We start from the raw sequence: 19,162 nt of genomic DNA on the forward strand, positions 1-19,162 counted from the left end.
AAGAAAAATAAAAATAAGATAAAATACAGCGTAAAATAAAGCAAAGAAAACAAGCAAAAAAGAACACACGTGTACCGAGGTAGGGTAAAGGTATCTAAATCAATATTGAACGGTTGTTCCATATTGGCGGTTATTTCAAGGTGAGGCACTAGCCTGTATTGACAAATCTGGATGACCATGGAACCCACTGACTATTAAAGAAAAGTACTGAACGAGATTGAATAGCAAAGCATTTTTCATAAGAGTATTGCAGATTAACCCTTTGGATTACTTCAGAGATGTTTGGAACCAAAATAGATTTCCATTTGGAGGTAATTGTTAACCTAGCGGCAATTAATATATGAGTCACTATGTCTCTAAATTGCTTTGGGATACTATTAATGGTTAATGAGAGGAGGGCCAATTGAGGGGTAGGTGTCACAAAGGAGCCTGTGATGGAGGACAATAATTTGAAAACCTCATACCAGAAACCGCGAACACTTTTGCAGTCCCATAGAATGTGGTATATGTTACTTTTAGATCCACATTGTCTCCAGCATAGGCTGGAGTCCAAGTGGAAGATCATAGAAAGTCTCACTGGTGTAAGATAGGATCTGTGAATGATCTTTAACATGAGGTCCCAGTGGTTAGTGCAGTGAGAGTATCTATAACTTGTTTTTATTGCAGCTTTCCAATTCTTCCGGAGAATGGGTGGACCCGAAATCTTTTTCCCAATTTGACATGCTAGAAGTTTTGGTGAATGTATCGTAGTGCTGAAGGAGGGCAAAGATCTTTCTAGCAGCCTGTCATAACCATGTGAAAGATGGGATAGTGTGGAGTTGTTGTCGGTATGCTATCCTTGAGCAGGTCCATCTCCCATAGCGACGGAAGCGGATCAGCACCGCAGAGGTACCCAGCTTGTACACATGTACGGAAGAGGAAGAGTAAAGTGAAGTACACGCATGGAGTCAGCGCTGGGTGCAAAGTAGGACCTAAAGTAGGACCTCATCCCTTACTGGGAGTGAGGTAGTTTTAAGTGTAAGGCTGCATTACTGTGGTCGATGGCGGTGGCACAGCGCCAGTATCAATGGTGTGTATACCTAGATCTTCCTCTCCCCTTTTTTTCTTGTGCCTAATAGGGCTTTGTGTGGTGGGGAGAGGACTCAGCCAGCTGGGTCCCTCTAATGTGAGCAGACTGGTAACAGAAAATTGTTATCAGATACTTACCGTAATTTTCCTTTCCTGGCCTATCCTTATGTCAGCACACACTGGGTTAACGCCTCCTTTGGAACACACAGGACCACCTCTTCCCAGCTAAATAAAAGACAGCCCCTCCCCCACTGAAGTGTTCAAAAACTGCGACAGACCACTAGGTGACCACTACGTGAAGAAAGGCCAGGAAAGGAAAATGATGGTAGGTATCTGATAAAAGAAATAATCTGTTTTCCTGGCCCTACCTCACGTTAGCACGCAATGGGATATAACTAGCTGAATAAATAGGCGGGAGAGAACACATGAAAAATAAAACAAACATTGACATTCAAAGAAAAGCTGCTAAATACACAAATTATTTATGTTTCTTCTCAAACTTTGTAGAACTTCAAGTCAAATGAAGGGCTAGCTGTTGCACATATATCTTCCACTGAAATCCTGGCATAACTGCCACAAAGGCTGGCACCCCTCTTATTAAATGAGCTTGCACCTGTTCCTGAGCAGAAAGACCTATTTCCTGCATGCCAATCTAATCACCCTGGTAAACCAATAGATGAAGACTCTTGAGAACCTGATGGCAAAATGAAAAGATTGCCCACTTTCCTCATGTCTTTTGACCTTTGCATGAACACTGTGAGCAACTTGTCCATGTGTAAGGAACTGAAGTCTTCCTGCTGTGTACTCAGTGACTCTTGTGCGAATGCTCAGAGGGACTGCCCCCAGTTTTCTTGGAAACTAGATACCACTTTAAAATTGAGCTTTGGGGATGGACTTCGTATGACTATTTCTGGTAAAAAGACACAAAAGGGATCTTTGCAGGAAAGTGCTGCAATCTCCAACATCCTTCTGCCTGTCAGAGGAACTAGTTTTACCATTAGGAACTGCGATGCAAATAAAGCTATTGGAGAAAAGGGTGCCTGTACTAGTGCTTTCAGGATCAATCCCAAATCCCATGAAGGGAACAAGGATTTCCTTGGTGGTCATATATCAATTACTGCTTGCATGAAGCATCTGCAGCCTGAAAAAGGATAGATTTTTAATGGAGTTTTATGCCAGACCAGCCTCTAACACTGTGTCACAGATCAGCTGCGGAGGTGATCTGTGTCTGGCTGCATACATGTTTTACCTTTTACTGCTGTAGGTGTGCTGGCACCTGTGGTTCCACAAGCTTGTGTTCAGCTCTTGCTGCACTTAGCTATGGGTGTCGCCAGCTTCACCCGATACTTAATATATCTAATATATTGCTGGTGGGAAGGCAGTATACAGTGGGGATCGAAAGTTTGGGCACCCCAGGTAAAAAATTGTATTAATGTGCATAACGAAGCCAAGGAAAGATGGAAAAATCTCCAAAAGGCATCAAATTACAGATTAGACATTCTTATATGTCAAAAAAAGTTCGATTTTATGTCCATCATTTACACTTTTAAAATGACATAAAACAAAATTTGCTGAAATTTTATTGAATCCATTTTTCCTTCTACTCGTGAAATGTTCCCTGTGCCACTGGCTGCAATACAACCCCAAAGCATGATTGATCCACCCCCATGTTTAACAGTTGGACAGAGGTTCTTTTCATTAAATTCTGTGCCCTTTCTTCTCCAAACGTACCTTTGCTCATTCCGGCCAAAAAGTTCTATTTTAACCTCATTGGTCCACAGAACTTGTTTCCAAAATGCATCAGGCTTGTCTCTATGTTCATTTGCAAAGTTCAAACGCTGATGAGGACGTAGAAGAGGTTTTCTTCTGATGACTCTTCCATGAAGACCATATTTGTACAAGTATCTCTTTATAGTGGAATAGTGTACCACAACTCCAGTGTCTGCCAGATCTTTCTGGAGGGATCGTGCAGTCAAACGTGGGTTTTGAATTGCTTTTCTCACAGTCCTGCGAGCTGTTCTGTCTGATATTTTTCTTGGTCTTCCAGATCTTGCTTTAACTTCCACTGTTCCTGATGACTGACATTTCTTAATTACATTCCTTTTTTTTTTTCATTATATTTTCTTTATTTGAGTTTCATAAAAGACATTTTGTCAGTTCCAATTATCACTTGCAATGAAAAACATCAGTCATAATAACAACCCCCCCCCCAACCCAGAACCCACAGGCCTATTTTCATTTCTCATTTTCAGTCAGTCTTACTAACTTAATTTCTTACTATCTTATGCTCCCATGATCATTTCTGCAAATTTCAATGTCTGCTTAAATTCTATCCAATGTATCCAATTCTCCTCATATTCTTCCAACCGGTCTGTGTCCCTGAGCCTTAGATATTCTAAGTTTTGCAAAACATTTATTTTATTGCACCATTTTCCCAATGAGGGGCTTTCCCTATCTTGCCAATGTCTGGCTATTAAACTCTTAGCAGCATTTAATAGGTAAGGAAGCAATGTTTTCTGATATCGCTTAGATGTTGTTCTAATCCCGTGATGTAAACATCCCCATGGATCATCTGGGACCTCTATGCCGGTTATTTCAGTTATTAGGTGTCTGATCTTACTCCAATAAAAAACATTTTTTGGGCATGTCCACCATATATGTGCCATGTTTCCAGTTTCTTTACACCCACGCCAGCAAAGTTCTGATGTTTCTTTATTATATTTATGTGCCTTATCTGGTGTTATATACCAGCGTGCCAAGCACTTATATAGCTGGATTCAAGTATCCCGCCGCATCTTTTCTGTGGCGTAGCGTATCGTATTTACACTACGCCGTTGTAAGCTAGCTAGGCAAGTACTGTATTCTCAAAGTATTTGCCTACTAAGTTACGGCGGCGTAGCGTAAATGCGGCCGGCGTAAGCGCGCCCAATTCAAATTAGGCTGAGGGGGCGTGTTTTATGTTAATGGAGGGTGACCTGACGTGATTGACGTTTTTTACGAATGGCGCATGCGCCGTCCGTGTACATATCCCAGTGTGTATTGCGGCAAAGTACGCCGCAAGGACGTATTGGTTTCGACGTGGACGTAAATTACGTCCAGATCTATTCACGGACGACTTACGCAAACGACGTAAAATTTTCAAATTTCGACGCGGGAACGACAGCCATACTTAACATTGGCTACGCCACCTAGGGGGCATGTTTATCTTTAGGCGGACTATCTCTTATGGAAACGGCGTATCTTTACTGCGACGGGCGGACGTACGTTTGTGAATAGGCGTATCTAGTGATTTACATATTCTATGCCGAACTCAATGGAAGCGCCACCTAGCGGCCAGCCTAAATATTGCACCCTAAGATACGACGGCGCAAGCCGTCGTATCTTAGATAGGTTTAAGTGTATCTCAGTTTGAGAATACACTTAAACTTAGGTCGGCGCAGATTCCGAGTTAGGTCGGCGTATCTACTGATACGCCGGCCTAACTCTATGTGAATCTAGCTAATAGTTTAACTCTGACATCTTACTATCTACTGATGTGGAATGTACTCTCTTCATTATTTGTTTTAGCTCTAGTTCATTCAACTGTGACCCCAGTTCTTCCTCCCATTTTTTGATGTATGGCGGTATTTCCAAACTTTTCGCCTCCTTCAAAATTTTATAAATCTCAGAGGTCACACATTTCCCTCTTTTTTTCTCCACCGAGTTTCTCTAAAGATCGTAAATTCTCTGCCGATCTAATGGGCTGGGGAAGTGCCTCATAGTGTTTTAGCTGGGCATACCACCATTCATTTATCTCTACCACTTCCCCTCCGTTTTTTAATTTCTGGTATGTACTTAGTTTGTCTCGTGTCATAACATCTTTCAGCTGTGCATTTTCTTTTATGATCCATTTTCCAAATATCTTTTCAATACCTGGTGTGAAATATTTTGAATCTGTACCTTATCCCAAATTTTAAATGCGTTCCATGTGATACAATGTGAATCCCTACTAAGTTCTCTATATTGTTCTGGAATCCATATGATACTCCCCAGTGCTACCTTACTCATTTGGTATTCCATATTTATCCATCTTTTTTGTTTAGTATTTCTAATCCAATCTATAACTCGTGTGAGAATAATTGCGTTATAGTAGTTTCTAACATCTGGTGCACCCCACCCCCCTTGTGCCTTTTTTTTTGTCAATGTTGACCAGCTGATACATGCTTTTTTCCTTTGCCAGACAAATTTTAGCAGCATCGTTTTTAAGATTTTAAAATACTTCTGTGGTAGTGGGATCGGGAGCATCTGCATTTTATACATAATTTTAGGTAGAATTACCATTTTAAAAATGTTCATTCTGCCCCCCCCCCAAGATATTTGACCTGGGGTCAGTCTGTTAAATTCTGCCTTAATATCCTCCAACAAATTATTTTATACAACATCTCCATTGTTGTTGCAATTTTAACTCCCAAATACTTTTTTTTTTTTTTTTACCCCAGACAAATGGGAATTCAGTTTGATACATTTTTTGGTCCTTTCTTAGAAATATTTATGCTCAGGGTTTCGGACTTAGTTGGGTTCATTCTAAAGTTAGATATCTTTCCATATTATTTTAATGATTTCATTAGGTTAGGTAGGGTTATTCTAGGACAGGTTAAATAAAATAAAATGTCATCAGCGTATGCCGCTAGTTTGTGTTCTTCCTCTCCAACCCCTATCCCCCTTATGTCCGGGTTCTTCCTTATCCCTCTTAATAAGGGTTCTAGTGCCAACACAAACAACAGGGGGGATAAAGGGCATCCCTGTCTTGTACCATTGTGCAATTCGAATAATCCTGAGAGGGTCCTGTTGACTTTCACTCTTGCCATAGGTCCGTTGTAAAGTGCCTTTATCCAAGTGAGCATTCTTGGTCCTATTCCTATTATTTCTAAGGTACTATATATGAAGCCCCAGTCTATCCTGTCAAATGCTTTTTCAGCGTTGACTGACAGGAGTAGACCTGGGGCCCTGCTATTTTTAATTTTCTGTATAGCTAAAAGAGTTCTAATTCCGTTGTCCCTCCCCTCCGGGGACAAAACCAACCCGATCGGTGTGTATCAGGTCGTTCATAATGGTTTTCATCCTCCCTGCCAGAATTTTAGAGAATATCTTTGTATCACTATTTATGAGTGAAATTGGTCTATAGCTAGAACAATGTGTAGTCTTTGCCCTCTTTCAGGATTATGGGGGCTAAAATATCTATATATTTTTTAAATAGAGTATCGTCAGACCATCCGGTCCTGGGCTCTTCCCACCCGGTGAATTTTTTATTAATTCCCTAATTTCCTCTTCTATGATGGGGGCCTCTAAATATCCAAGTTTATCTTCTGATATTGTATCCCATTCAGTTTCCCTTAGAAAAGTTTTTATTTTCTCATCTTTTTGTTTCGCCTCTTCTCTTGTTTCATGCTTCTTAATTGAATAGAGTCTCCCATAATAATCTTGAAAGGTTTCCGCTATTACTTCTGTTTTATGAACCAATTCTCCCCTGATCGTTTGTATTTTTTCTACATAATTAGCATTTTTTTTCTTTTTTAATAATTTTTCTAAATGTTTCCCGGGCTTATTGCCCCATTGATACCTCTCCTTCTTTACTTGATTATATGTTATTCGGGTTTCCTGCTCTATTAGTTCTCTCAGCGCTTCTCTTTTAATCTTTAATTTTAATAGGGAATCTTTTTTTTTCTAGTTTTTTTATGTTGTTGTTCCAGTTTATATATTTATTTTATTAGGGTTATTGTATTCACCTTGTTTCTTTTTTTTCCTCCGCTCCCTCCTTGATTAATAGTCCCCGTACGTATGCCTTGTGGGTGTCCCAGATTACGGCCTCGGACATATCTTTCGTCATATTAATCTTAAAAAATTGTTCCAATTCCTCTATTATTCTAGTTTCTATTGCTTTATCTTGTAGGAGTTCTTTATTAAGCCTCCAATTAATCTTTTTCTGTTGTGTCTCCCCTATTTTTAATTGTAATGATCCTGGCGCATGGTCAGAGAAGGTCACTACTTCAATATTAGTAGTACTTACAATATCTAACAATCTGTGCTCAATCAGAAAAAAATCGATCCTAGAGTACGTCTCGTGTACAGGGGAGCGGAATGTATAATCTGCTTATTATGTTGTGTCCTCCATACATCCAACTGATATTGCTGCATTTTCTTTTTTAATTTATTCTTCCAGGCCATTCCGGTCCCCTGTGCACGAGACGTACTATCTATCTCAGGATCTATACAGAAATTAAAGTCTCCAGCTATTATCGCACCTCCCCTTTTAAACTCCATGAAATCTGTTAAAACCCCCATTAAATATCTAATAGAGTTTTTATTTGGGCCATATATGTTTGCCAATGAGACTTCGGTTCCATTTATTTTCCCTCTCAGGAACAAATATCTCCCATCTGGATCCGACCTTCTTTCGTCTAAAATGAACCTTATCTCCTTGGCCACCCCCTTAGCTCGGCTGATGGGTGAGTCTCCATAGTACCAAAGGGGATAGGTGTGAGTAATAATTTACGATTTAAACCTGCAGAGAAATGTGTCCCCTGCAACATGACCACATCCGCCTTCAATAGGCTCAGTTCTTTCAAAATATTTGCACATTTAATGGGAGAATTTAACCCTCTCGCATTATATGAAATTATATTTAAATCTGACATATCTGCTGCAGCTCTCTATTAATTTTAACAATCCTGGGGTTCTCCCTTCCATCCCTGAACCCACCCACTCCCTCCTGTCCCCTCCCTCCTGTCCCCTCCCATCCCCTCCCTCGCCTCCCCTCCCTCCTGTCCCCTCCCATCCCCTCCCTCCTGTCCCCTCCCATCCCCCCCGCCCCTTTGAGGGAAAACTGGCCTCCCTATTAACCATGGCCCTCAAACCTCCCGGCCCCCGGTTCCTCCCCTTCGAGGTTGACACACGAAACAGGGCCCGGTCTTCTCTTCTAGCGATGTTGACACGATGAGCTCTCCCGCTGTAATGCCGTGTGAGCGATGCGCAACGACTTATATAGGCATGGGGCGTGGTCACCGGGTGACGCCAACCGGCTACCCCACCCTTTGTTACATTACATTCCCATCATGTCCTGGGAATGTGATGCAACAAAGGGTGGGGTCCCTGGGTGGCATCCCCCGGTGACCACGCCCCATGCCTATTATAAGTATTTGTGCAACGCTCACACGGCATTACAGCGGGAGAGCTCGTCGTGTCAACATCGCTAGAAGAGAAGACCGGGCCCGGCAGAAGAGGGAACAGAAGACAGCGAAGGAGAAGACCGGGCCCCGCGCTAGAGCCCGGCAGAAGAGGGAACAGAGAAGACTGCCCCCGCAGAAACCGGCGGAGAAGACCAGGCCTACCCCCCCTTGTAAAAGAGCTTAAAGAAGGGGGGGGTCCAGCAGAAGACCCCCCAGCTGACTAATAAATTAGTTCAAAAATCTGTGTAGTGTGGTTTTTTTAACTTAACATTTTTCGGCGTAGGCCATGGGTCTTCAAACTACAGCCCTCCAGTTGTTCAGGAACTACAATTCCCATTATGCCTAGTCATGTCTGTGAATGTCAGTGTGTTTCAATGCCTCATGGAATGTGTAGTTCTACAACAGCTGGAGGGCCGTAGTTTGAGGATCCCTGGCGTAGGTTTTCCCCCTTAAGATCCAGACCAAACCTAAGGGCCTGATGTGCTCCTGGAGGGGAACCCATGCCGTTTTTTTTTTTCAATTTGGCGCGGAGTTCCTCTTCATGGTCCGCGTAAGCTGAAAACGATTCGGCATTCACGTGCGCCGCTTCAAGCCACGCAAAAGGCAGCTACGCCGCTTGATATTTACCAATATTTTGCCGGCGTAGTGAAGCGGCGTGCGTAAGTGCCCGAATTTGCCGCTCGCGCATGCACAGTACACAAATAAACCTCCCGCAGGTTTAAACGTACTTGCCGGCGTAGCCTCTCGTTTTCACAAAAATCACTTTCACTTTCAATTCGGCCCGTAAAACTTACACGTCACTACACTTCCCCACATCACCCCCTTCATTTTACATTTCTAAATGCCGTGCGCCAGGTCCATAGAGGCGCACTAGGCATTATAGTAAATCAGGAATTGTGCTGCTTTAGCAGCGCATTCCTTTAGTAAATTTAAAATAAATCATGGAGCAAAGGCTTGGTAAATCAGCCCCACTATATTACCAAAAGTATTGGGACGCCTGACTTTACACACAGATTACTTTTAATCGCATCCCAGCCTTAGTCCGTAGGGTTCAATATTGAGTTGGCCCACCCTTTGCAGCTATAACAGCTTCAACTCTTCTGGGAAGGCTGTCCACAAGGTTTAAGAGTGTGTTTGACCATTCTTCAAGAAGTGCATTTGTGAGGTCAGGCACTGATGTGGACAAGAAGGCCTGGCACAAGGTCTCCGCTCCAATTCATCCCAAACATGTTCTATCAGGTTGAGGTCAGGACTATGTAAAGGGCAGTCAAGTTCCTCCACAGCAAACACGCTAATGTTTGTCTTTATAGCCCTTGCTTTGTGAACTGGTGCACAGTCATGTGGAAACAGGAAGGGGCCATCCCCAAACTGTTCCCACAAAATTGGAAGCATAAAAATTGTCCAAAATGCCTTAAGAGTTCCTTCACTGGCACCAAGTAGCCAAGCCCAAAAACAACTCCAAACCATAATTCCCCCCACCACCACCGAATGATTTTGACCAGTGCGCAAACAAGGTACATAAAGACATTGATGACCTCACAAAAATGCTCAAACATTCCCATAGACACACTCCTAAATCTTGCGAACAGCCTTCCCAGAAGAGTTGAAACTGTTATAGCTGCAAAGGGTGAGCCAACTCAATATAAACCCTATGGACTAAGACCGGGATGCCATTAAAGCGGAGTTCCGGCCACAATTTCACTTTTTAAATATAAATACCCCTGTAATACACAAGCTTAATGTATTCTAGTAAAGTTAGTCTGTAAACTAAGGTCCGTTTTGTTAGGTTGTTACAGCATTTAGACACTTTATAAAATAGAAATTGACTGGGGCCATCTTAAGTGTGTGCATCACGAAGCCAGACTGTATGACTTCCTGGATTTCAGCCTTGCAAATCTCGCACATGCTCAGTGCTGCACAAGCAGTGTCAGATCAGGTTTCAGCACCTGTGCTGTCCAAGTCACATGATTCTTTGAGACTGGGGAGTGCACAGACTCCTGGAAAGTTACACCTACTACATTCCCAGGAGTCTGTGCGGTGTAGGTTAGGAAGCATTAAGCACATAGGTGCAGAAAGTGGGAAGATTAACTATTCTGCCTAGCAACAACACTTTGAAGGCATCTAAAAAAAAAAAAATTTTTTCGTAAAGGACTAATGAATTTTTTTTTAAAACTACTGATGTAATGTTATATTTATGGGTAGAACTCCACTTTAAAAAGTTAACGTGTGTTTAAAGGCAGGCATCCCAATACATTTGGTAATATAGTGTGTGTATAAAAAAAAAAAAAAAACACACACACACACACACACACACTAAATAAGAAGTAAAAGCATATATTTTAATAAATATTTCTGTAAGGAACATACAATTAACATAAATTATTCAAGACCTCAGAAATTAAAGAAAACTTGACATGACAATATAAAAAAATTTCACGCACTCCTTCACATAAAAAAAAAAGGAATTGCAAAAAAAGTTGTAATATTGCAAAACTGCACATTTTCAGCAGGACTCTGGAACTACAATCATTATCTTTGCATCAAACAAGTCAAATGAAAAACAGGATGACAAATTATGCTCAACATACAAGGAGGAAGGTTTCATATTTTTATAACTATAAGTGGCCTAATTAAGAAATTTTATTTGCAGCTAAAAATGAGATGAAAATTGTGAATGGCTGATCAGTACCTGCAACTTCCAATTTGTTTCGGAACCTGAACCCTGAGGAGGGTTCATTGACAAATACAAAAACAGACACGAGTCAGTAGACCAACCCTGGTGATTCTGGCCAATTCACACCAGCGTGTATCCAAGGGGATCCCCTGACCCCACTTAACTGGTCACTGCCCTAATTAAGCAGGTTACTGTCCAAACCCCCACAAGCCAGGCAGTGCCTGTCGGCATGGCTTTTCTGCTTCCTCATTTCTTTATCAATTCGTTTTTTTCAACAATTTGCCAAGCAGAACATCCTTGCTCATGGACCCACCAACAGTGATCACCCTTCTTGTTCTATTAGAAACCCTAGGAAAAAAGAAAACCCACAAGAAGTTTATTGATCTCTATGCAGTAATGGCAACTGTGCTAGTGAAGGCCTGTCTGACCAGGGGAGCAATACAAATACATTGATGGCATTGTCCTACATTTTGCTTTCTGCATACAATTCGATGCAACACATTGGTAATTACTTTTGCTTGGTATACAAGTTCAGCATCAAGGGAAGCATTAAGCCTCCCCTTTTAAAACACCCATGTGTTCAAGTTCTTAAAATACAGAACACATCCAATACTCATGTACCTTGACAGACCCATGACAGATGCACAGAAGTAGAAGAAATATTCAATATTGCACACACACCTGTCATTTCCAAGCAGGCCTCTAACCTTCTCTTTCTGTAAACCAGTAGGGAATGAAGGACAAACAAATACCATTATCACGTGCCTTATTTAAAGGAGAATGGAATTAGGCTAAGGAAAGCTGGCTGAGTAGGAAAATGTCAAAGAAACTATCAAGAGTTGCTTTTGAAATTTTTCCCTTTTCTGAATATTACAGGTGAGAAAGACCAACCTATGGAGTGGGAAAAGCATATGTGGTATACTGCTCCTGTATGAACTGTGCTGTTGGCTTGATATACCAATGCTCAGGGTGGACTTAGACTGGCCATACATTATACAATTTTCCTTTAGATTTACCAAAACCGTATAATACGAGGTCAAACCTAAACACGTTCAATTTGTATGCAATCAGGCAGGCCCTTGTACGACATAGAATCGTTAATCTAAAGAAAATTGAATTGGAAAAATTGAATATTATATGGCCAGCCTCAGGGGGAGATTTTCTAAAACTGGTGCAGCTATTCATATCAACCAACCAGCTTCTAACTTCAGCTTGTTCAATTAAGCTTTGCTAATAAAACCTAGAAGCTGACCGATTACCATGCACAGCTGCACCAGATTCTGTGTACACCAGTTTTAGTAAATCTCCCCCTTAGAGTGGATGTAAACCCACTCTCATCCTTTCTAAACTACTGCCATAGTGCTAATCTTTAAGGATATACATACCTCCTGCATGTATCCTTATCTGTCAAATGTCTCTCCTCTGCCTGTTATAAGAACTGAAAAACTGCAGATTATGTGGCTGGTTCTGTTGTCTGGAGCTCTGTGGTTGGGGTTTGTGATGTCAGTAGACTCCCTGCCCACCTATACACTCCCCTTGTCAACATGCATTTTCTCTTGTGTATTCCTTACACTAAATTCTGCTATGACCACCAACATCCAGTCAAAATCCAGAAAAGTAACCACATGACTTCAGAAAAGCAGTGGGGGTGGGAATTAAAAAATAATGCCCGTCTCAAGCTAGTGCATGACATATGTAAATAACCTGTCATTCACAGCAAGGGGGAAGAACGCACAAAAGTTTTCTCCTGTCTATCTCACTGAAAAATGAAGAGGATTGCTCAGAGCTGGATTAACTCTTCGTGGCAAGACTGGGCACAGATGATAGGAAATCTTATACTCTACATTGTGACAAAAAAAAAAAAAAAATCGTGTTTACATCCACTTTTAAGTCTAATCTGCATCTAAACCAAAAACGTAATAATTTTGCAGCTTACCAGTCCTTTGTGCAGTGGCTGCATTTGTTTATTTTTTCTTTATCCATCTTCTTTTGCTTTATATTCCCCTGGTGATCCTGCAAATAACACTTCCTGTCCCTGGGTGGCTACGTCACTCCTCCACTGATCTATGGAGGAAACCATGGTGGTCGCCCTTGGCTGCTCTCCATATATGGATTACAAACATGCTTATACCCCCCCCCCCCCCCAAGAGAAAATTAATGCAGCCACCACATCCAAGGACTGTAAGCTGTAATATATAAAGAAAATTGTGCTGGAGTTTAGTTATCCTTCAAGTCTGTTAGGAGTATATTGAGTCAATCACATTGCAAGGAAAGCAGGTTGTAAACATTTCTAAAATTCTAACTTTTAATTGGATTTAAAATGTTCGTCAGTTTTGAGATCTATTACTTGAAGTGAAGCTTTGGTGCATTAAAAGCAAGTACATGTTTTGAGTTAACAGTTTAACCTTTGTCTCTTCTTTACTCATAAATTTAGCCTATAAAAGGATATTTGTATAGCAAGCAATGCAGACAGAAGGCTTGCTACATCTAAGATTAGATCATTTAGCCAGATCTTATGATTACTGTGCAGCAATATTAAGCAGGGAGCAGACGGCAGATATAGCTTGCCCATGGTAAACATGCATTTGTAAATATATAGACATGAGATTTGAAACAATTTACACATTGGGTACGATTTGTTAATTTAAGCAGGATTGTCATTTTTGCGTCTGCATTTAAAAAGTTTTAAAACAGATTCCTTTTTACAAGGCAATGTATAGTATTTAAAATACAGCATGATGTAAAGCTTAGTTTTAAAGCCTTGTCTTCATAATATACATATACATGGGGCAGTCATTTTCTCACGACATATGCAGGCTGCTCTTCCTACTTTGCAGCGCTACAAGGCGGTTATGTTTGACTGTTACTTTTCAAAGATGAGCCAAGGTTCAGGCTGAACTCGCCCACGATAGTAGGCCACTGGCCCCATCAGCTGCGGCTGTGGATTTCCCTGCCCCGCAGCCACATGTAACAAGGGAGCGGGGATGCTGGGGTAATCATTGACCTACAGTAATATGACCACATGGCTGATAGTCTGCTATCATCAGTTTCCTTTGGGTTCAGGCCAGAGTTCAGCCCGATCCTTAGTTCATCTCTACTTTTTACAAAACAAGTCTAAAGTGGGCTAACTGAAAACATTACATTCCCAGTAGGCAGATAACTTATAACAAGCACTGGATCTACACATTTCTACATTTAAAGGATGTTCTAAAGCCTAAACATTTACCTTAATGCATTCCTTGCATTAAGTAAAAAAATGTTTAGGCATCAGTATCCCCCCCCCCCCCCCTCAGTCCTCTTTTACTTACCTGTGCCCTTCGTTCGATCCAGCATTGTGCACGTCTGCAGCTCTTCTCTCCCCTCACTTCCTGGTCTCACCGACTTTGCTGGTGCACCAGGAGCCATTGGCACCTGCTGCTGTCAAGCAAAGCCAGTAATGAGGGAGCAGACACAGCAGAGGGGCTTGGGAGTGAGCATGCAAAAGTGCAGCTTCCCGTGGGGGCACTGGACAGAGGAGGAGCCAGGAGTGCCAGTGGGGGGACCCAAGAACAGGAGGTTCAGGGGCGCTCTGTGCAATTCCTTTGCACAGAGCAGGCAAGCATAGAGATTTTTTTTTTTTTTTTTTTTTAAAACCTATACAACTACTTTAATGCATTAAATTGGAAGAGCAAGCATGTAAAAAAAGGTGGGCCAAAAATATTTTAGGAGAAATTCTGCTACCATACCAAAATATTTGCGCACTGAAATTCCACTATACTTTCTCAATATGAAACCGATATTAGGAGCCCCCCCCCCCCCCCCCCGTTTTCCCAAAGTAAAGATACAGCAAAGACTTCTCCAGTTTCAGGCTGCATTCACATGCTGTAAACATTTTACTGATCTCGTTACGCATGATTTTTTCTAGCACGAAAAAAGTTCTTGCACAATGAGCAGCGATACCTGTGTAAAATTGTAGTTTATGCCCCCCCCCCAATATCTGCATACATGTATGTCACCAGGTGCAGGATTTTGGTATTTGTGTTACAGATCTGGACGCAGTGCAGGTCTCTATTGAAAACAGCACGCGTGCACTCAGTTTCATAAAAACTATTTTTTTTACGGCAATGTGAATGAAGCCTCATGGAGGAGGTGTTAAAAAAAAAACATTTCTAAAGCAGCCTATCTTGGTCAGAAAAGATGGCAGTGAGGTGACAATTATTTTTCTAATGGCTTTCAAGCTGAAACAGCATAGTGTGCCTCCCCATTATAGCATCTACTTTTTGCCAGGTTTGAAGCTAGTTCATATATCAATTCTCAATACTTAAAAAGCAAAGCTAGAATTCCTGAGCTATACAACAGCAACATTTACATTCTTCCTGTCATTCATTTTGTTAGCAGTTTTATTATCAGCACAATATCTTTCCTAATAAAAGTGAATTCTGCATTTCTGTGTACCATGATGACCATCATTGGAACACATGTAGGCAAGTACTTTGAAGGGGAATGTACAGCTTTATGCACAGTTAGCATGAATGGCAGTATAGCAATTGTGACATTCTGATTGGAAAATAAAAACAAAGTAGTATTTGCTCATATTGGTGGGTGAGGAGGCTGTGGTCACAGCTATGAAGTTTCCAAACTACATTTTTCAGGAAAGAGAAAAAATAAAAATTAAATAAAAAAAAGGGGGGAGAAGGAAACATTGCTTTTATTCTGCCGGTTGTGCTTGGCACAGCCAGCAGATCCTCCAACGCTGGATTTAAACTATTGCAAGCTAGACTGAGGCCTCTGTATATTCTTCTAAAGGCTTGCAATCCCTCCCATTGTTCCAGAAGCAACACATTTTCCTTAAAGTTTTGTTGCAAAGCTCGAGTCCACAGGGCAAAGTCAGGCAATCTGGTCTGTGCTGGTGAATTCCCTAATAGTTCAGGTTAGAAATCCACATCATCAGAGTCCGTAGAAGCGCTGTTGCTCTTTGTGTCATCTTGGTTTTGGTTCCAGACAAAGCGATAATTATCTTCTAGCTGCTGTTGTCTCTTTTGTTCTTTGTGTGCATCTTCTGTCCCATGAATCTGAAACCAAAATAAGCACTTAAGATGTTGCTTTGATGCATACAAATACTATAGCAAAGTGATGCAACAATCACAAAATGACTTGTGTAGACTGAAGCCTGCATATAGAAAATGTGTGCAAAATGGGGCTCAGCAACCTTCATTGTGTTAATGCCCCAAGTACCAGATTGGCATTGTTTTTTTTTTTTTTAGCAATTTGAGCTACAGTAGCTCTTCTATTGGATTAGACCAGGGATCCTCAAACTATGGCCCTCCAGCTGTTGCGGAACTACACATCCCATGAGGCATTGTAAAACTCTGACATTCACAGACATGACTAGGCATGATGGGAATTGTAGTTCCTGAACAACTGGAGGGCCATAGTTTGAAGACCCATGGATTAGACTACATAGGCCAGCCTTCGCTCCCTACAGTGCATCAATGAGCCTTTGGCCGCCCCTGACCCGGTCGGTTTCGTTAATTTTTCTTCCTTGGACAACTTTTGGTAGTTCCTGACCACTGCAGATTAGGAACATCCTATAAGAGCCACAGTTTGGAAGTGCTTTGACCCAGTCATCTAGACATTACAATTTGGCCCTCATCAAATTCTTGCCCGTTCTTCCTGCTTTCAACCCTTCAACTTCAGGGCCAATATGTTCACTTGCTGTCTTATGTTTCGCACCCACTTTTAGATGCCATTGCTCCGAGATGATCAATGTTCTTCATTTTTTTTGCTTTATCGCACCTGATGTTTAGATTACAGGTCCAAATCTAAACATCAGGTGCGATAAAGTCCAGCTTGGACCTCCATTAAATCACCAAAACCACTACCTGATGTGCACAAATATGGAAAAAGCAACCCATCTTTCCTGACCGCTAGCTTTAGCCACCCACTTCTTGTGCCCATCAATTAGCGATTTCATCCATCACAGTAATTAGCAAAAAAAAAAAAAAAAGTGCAAGAGGCGCGAGGAACGGACCAGTACTAGTGATCACAGAAGTTTGCTTTTTATTACAGAGACGAAAGGGTTTTGGGGGTCCCAGGGTGCTATACAAGGAAATGTGTTTTCCCTTTAAACAGTATGCAGGCATCTAAAAAGTGTCTGCCATGTGAAATAAATATTAATTTGCAGTGTTACCACAGGTTTTATTTAAGGTATCATAACCACCAAATGCATGATACAAACGCACAAGTTCTTCATCCATATTGATGTAGTGGGTAAGCCTACACTACATATCCTTTCTGGAAAAATAAAACCACGACTGAACATGAAAATGAAATGTTTCCACTACAAATAACCATTATATGCTTCATCCAACAGCAGGTGGTGTTGCAGGTACAATCCGGCATTGAAGCTCCAGTTTAATAAAAAAGAGTGAAGTAGTGCCAGGAGGAGACCCCAAATGTAAGTACACAGCAAGGGGGATCAATAGCTGGAACATTTTGCTACAAATAGCTTTCAAGTCTTGTTATATTGTATTATTCTATAGTATTTTGACAAAACATTATGCTTGCAAAATAGAAAAATTACATCCACATGGCCTTACTTTAAAGCAGTTTGCCCAGGACTTAAAGGCATTCCTGGGCACGGCATGCAACCTATGAATCTTAAAAATAGTTAGCGATTTTCATGAAGAAGAACATCTTTTTTGTTAACTATAAAGAAGTACACATACCAGTAAGTTGAAAAAGATCTCTTTTAGGTTCTTTGTATCTTCCTCTGAAAGCCAGTGTCCATCATCATCTTCTCCAAAACCCCCAGTTAGGATTTTTATCTCTATTTTGCCTGACAGAGAAATAATGGTAAATTTGAAGTAATACATCACAAAAATTATTTAATGTATTTTACACTAATATATATATATATATATATATATATATATATATATATATATATATATTATTAGAATATAAAACACACACACACAATCTCTGTTTAGAGAGATATCTTGGCCAGGATCTGACGGCAGACCATAGAGATACAGGGATTTAATTTAAAAAACAGGTACTCTTCTGAGCTTGTCCTTCAGCACTGATGCTACACATAGATACATTTTGGGTCAGGCTCATTTAATGAATTTGTTTAAAGTAATTTTGTACCAATGTCAGTCGAGGTTATAAAAAAAAAAAAAAAAAAAGGGGTCACTTAAAGTAGTTGTAAACCCACTAAAAAATGTAATAAAAAAAACCCCTGCAAGGCAAAGGCATAATGAGCTAGTATTTATTGCATACTAGCTCATTATTAAATACTCACCGACTTAGATCGAAGCCCCTGCAGGGGTCCCAGTACACAGCTCCAGGAGTTACTTCCGGGTATTGCGGGCTCTCGCGCTGTGATTGGCCAGAGCCACAATGACGTCACTCCCACAAATGTGCGCGGGAGCCGCCGGTAACAGCACACTAGCTGAAGCAATGGCACGGATGTGCCATTGCTTCAGTGCGCATGCGTCGATGACGTCGGCACATGCTGATACAGGGGATATCTCCTAAACCAGAGATATCAGGTTTAAAAGCTTTAAAGGTTCTTCACCTTAAAGTGATTGTAAACCCATTACAACCACTTTAACCTACAGGTAAACCTAGATTAAGGTTTACCTGTAGGTGCAAGAAATATCTCCCAAACCTAAAAGGTTTAGGAGATATTTGTAGAATCTACAGGCACAGATAACGGCGCAGGCGCACTGAGCGTGCCGTTTCCAACGGTGATCGTGCCGTGACTGGCGGCTCCCGCGCATCGCAGCTCCGGCCAGTCACAGTGCCGGAGCCGCGATACCCCGGAAGTCACTCCGGGAGAGATGGTGGCAACGGAGGAGGGGGAACAAGGAGCGCTGCGGGGGCTTCGATCTCCGGTAAGTAATTCATAATAAGCTAGTATGCTATGCGCTCATTATGCCTTTGTCTTCCGGGGTGTTTTTTTTTATTATTTTTTTTAGAGAGGGCTTACTTCCTCTTTAATGCCTTCTATGCATTCAAGTGGAGTTCCATCCATAAAAAAAGTAATTACCGTGCAGCAAATATAATAAATTACATTAGGAGATTATTTTTTTTTTTAAACTTACCTTTTCATACCTGTGGTCCCTTCAAATCTTCCCCTTCCTCACCGCAGCTCCAGCTTTCCTACTGCTCCTGGGAGATGCGCATCATCATTTCCCAAGAGTCAGTGGGCAGCGCCGAGGGCTTTGTT

At 41.3% G+C, this 19,162-nt stretch overlaps 1 protein-coding gene across 4 annotated transcripts in view; it reads right to left on the bottom strand.

Moving 5' to 3' along the window:
* Window positions 1-12,818: 12,818 nt before the first annotated feature.
* OS9 (OS9 endoplasmic reticulum lectin) overlaps window positions 12,819-19,162 on the bottom strand; it is a 92,146-nt gene continuing 85,802 nt past the window's right edge. For all 4 annotated transcript variants that reach the window (XM_040340885.1, XM_040340884.1, XM_040340883.1 and 1 more), the window contains 2 exons: window positions 17,655-17,764; window positions 12,819-15,998 (listed from right to left, as the gene is read on the bottom strand). In XM_040340885.1, coding sequence (XP_040196819.1) covers window positions 15,858-15,998; window positions 17,655-17,764 — 251 coding nt within the window. In that variant the 3' untranslated portion in view covers window positions 12,819-15,857. The remainder of the gene's footprint in view (window positions 15,999-17,654; window positions 17,765-19,162) is intronic.

This window comes from Rana temporaria, chromosome 2 (genome assembly GCF_905171775.1).
Source record: "Rana temporaria chromosome 2, aRanTem1.1, whole genome shotgun sequence".
Lineage (NCBI taxonomy): Eukaryota > Metazoa > Chordata > Amphibia > Anura > Ranidae > Rana > Rana temporaria.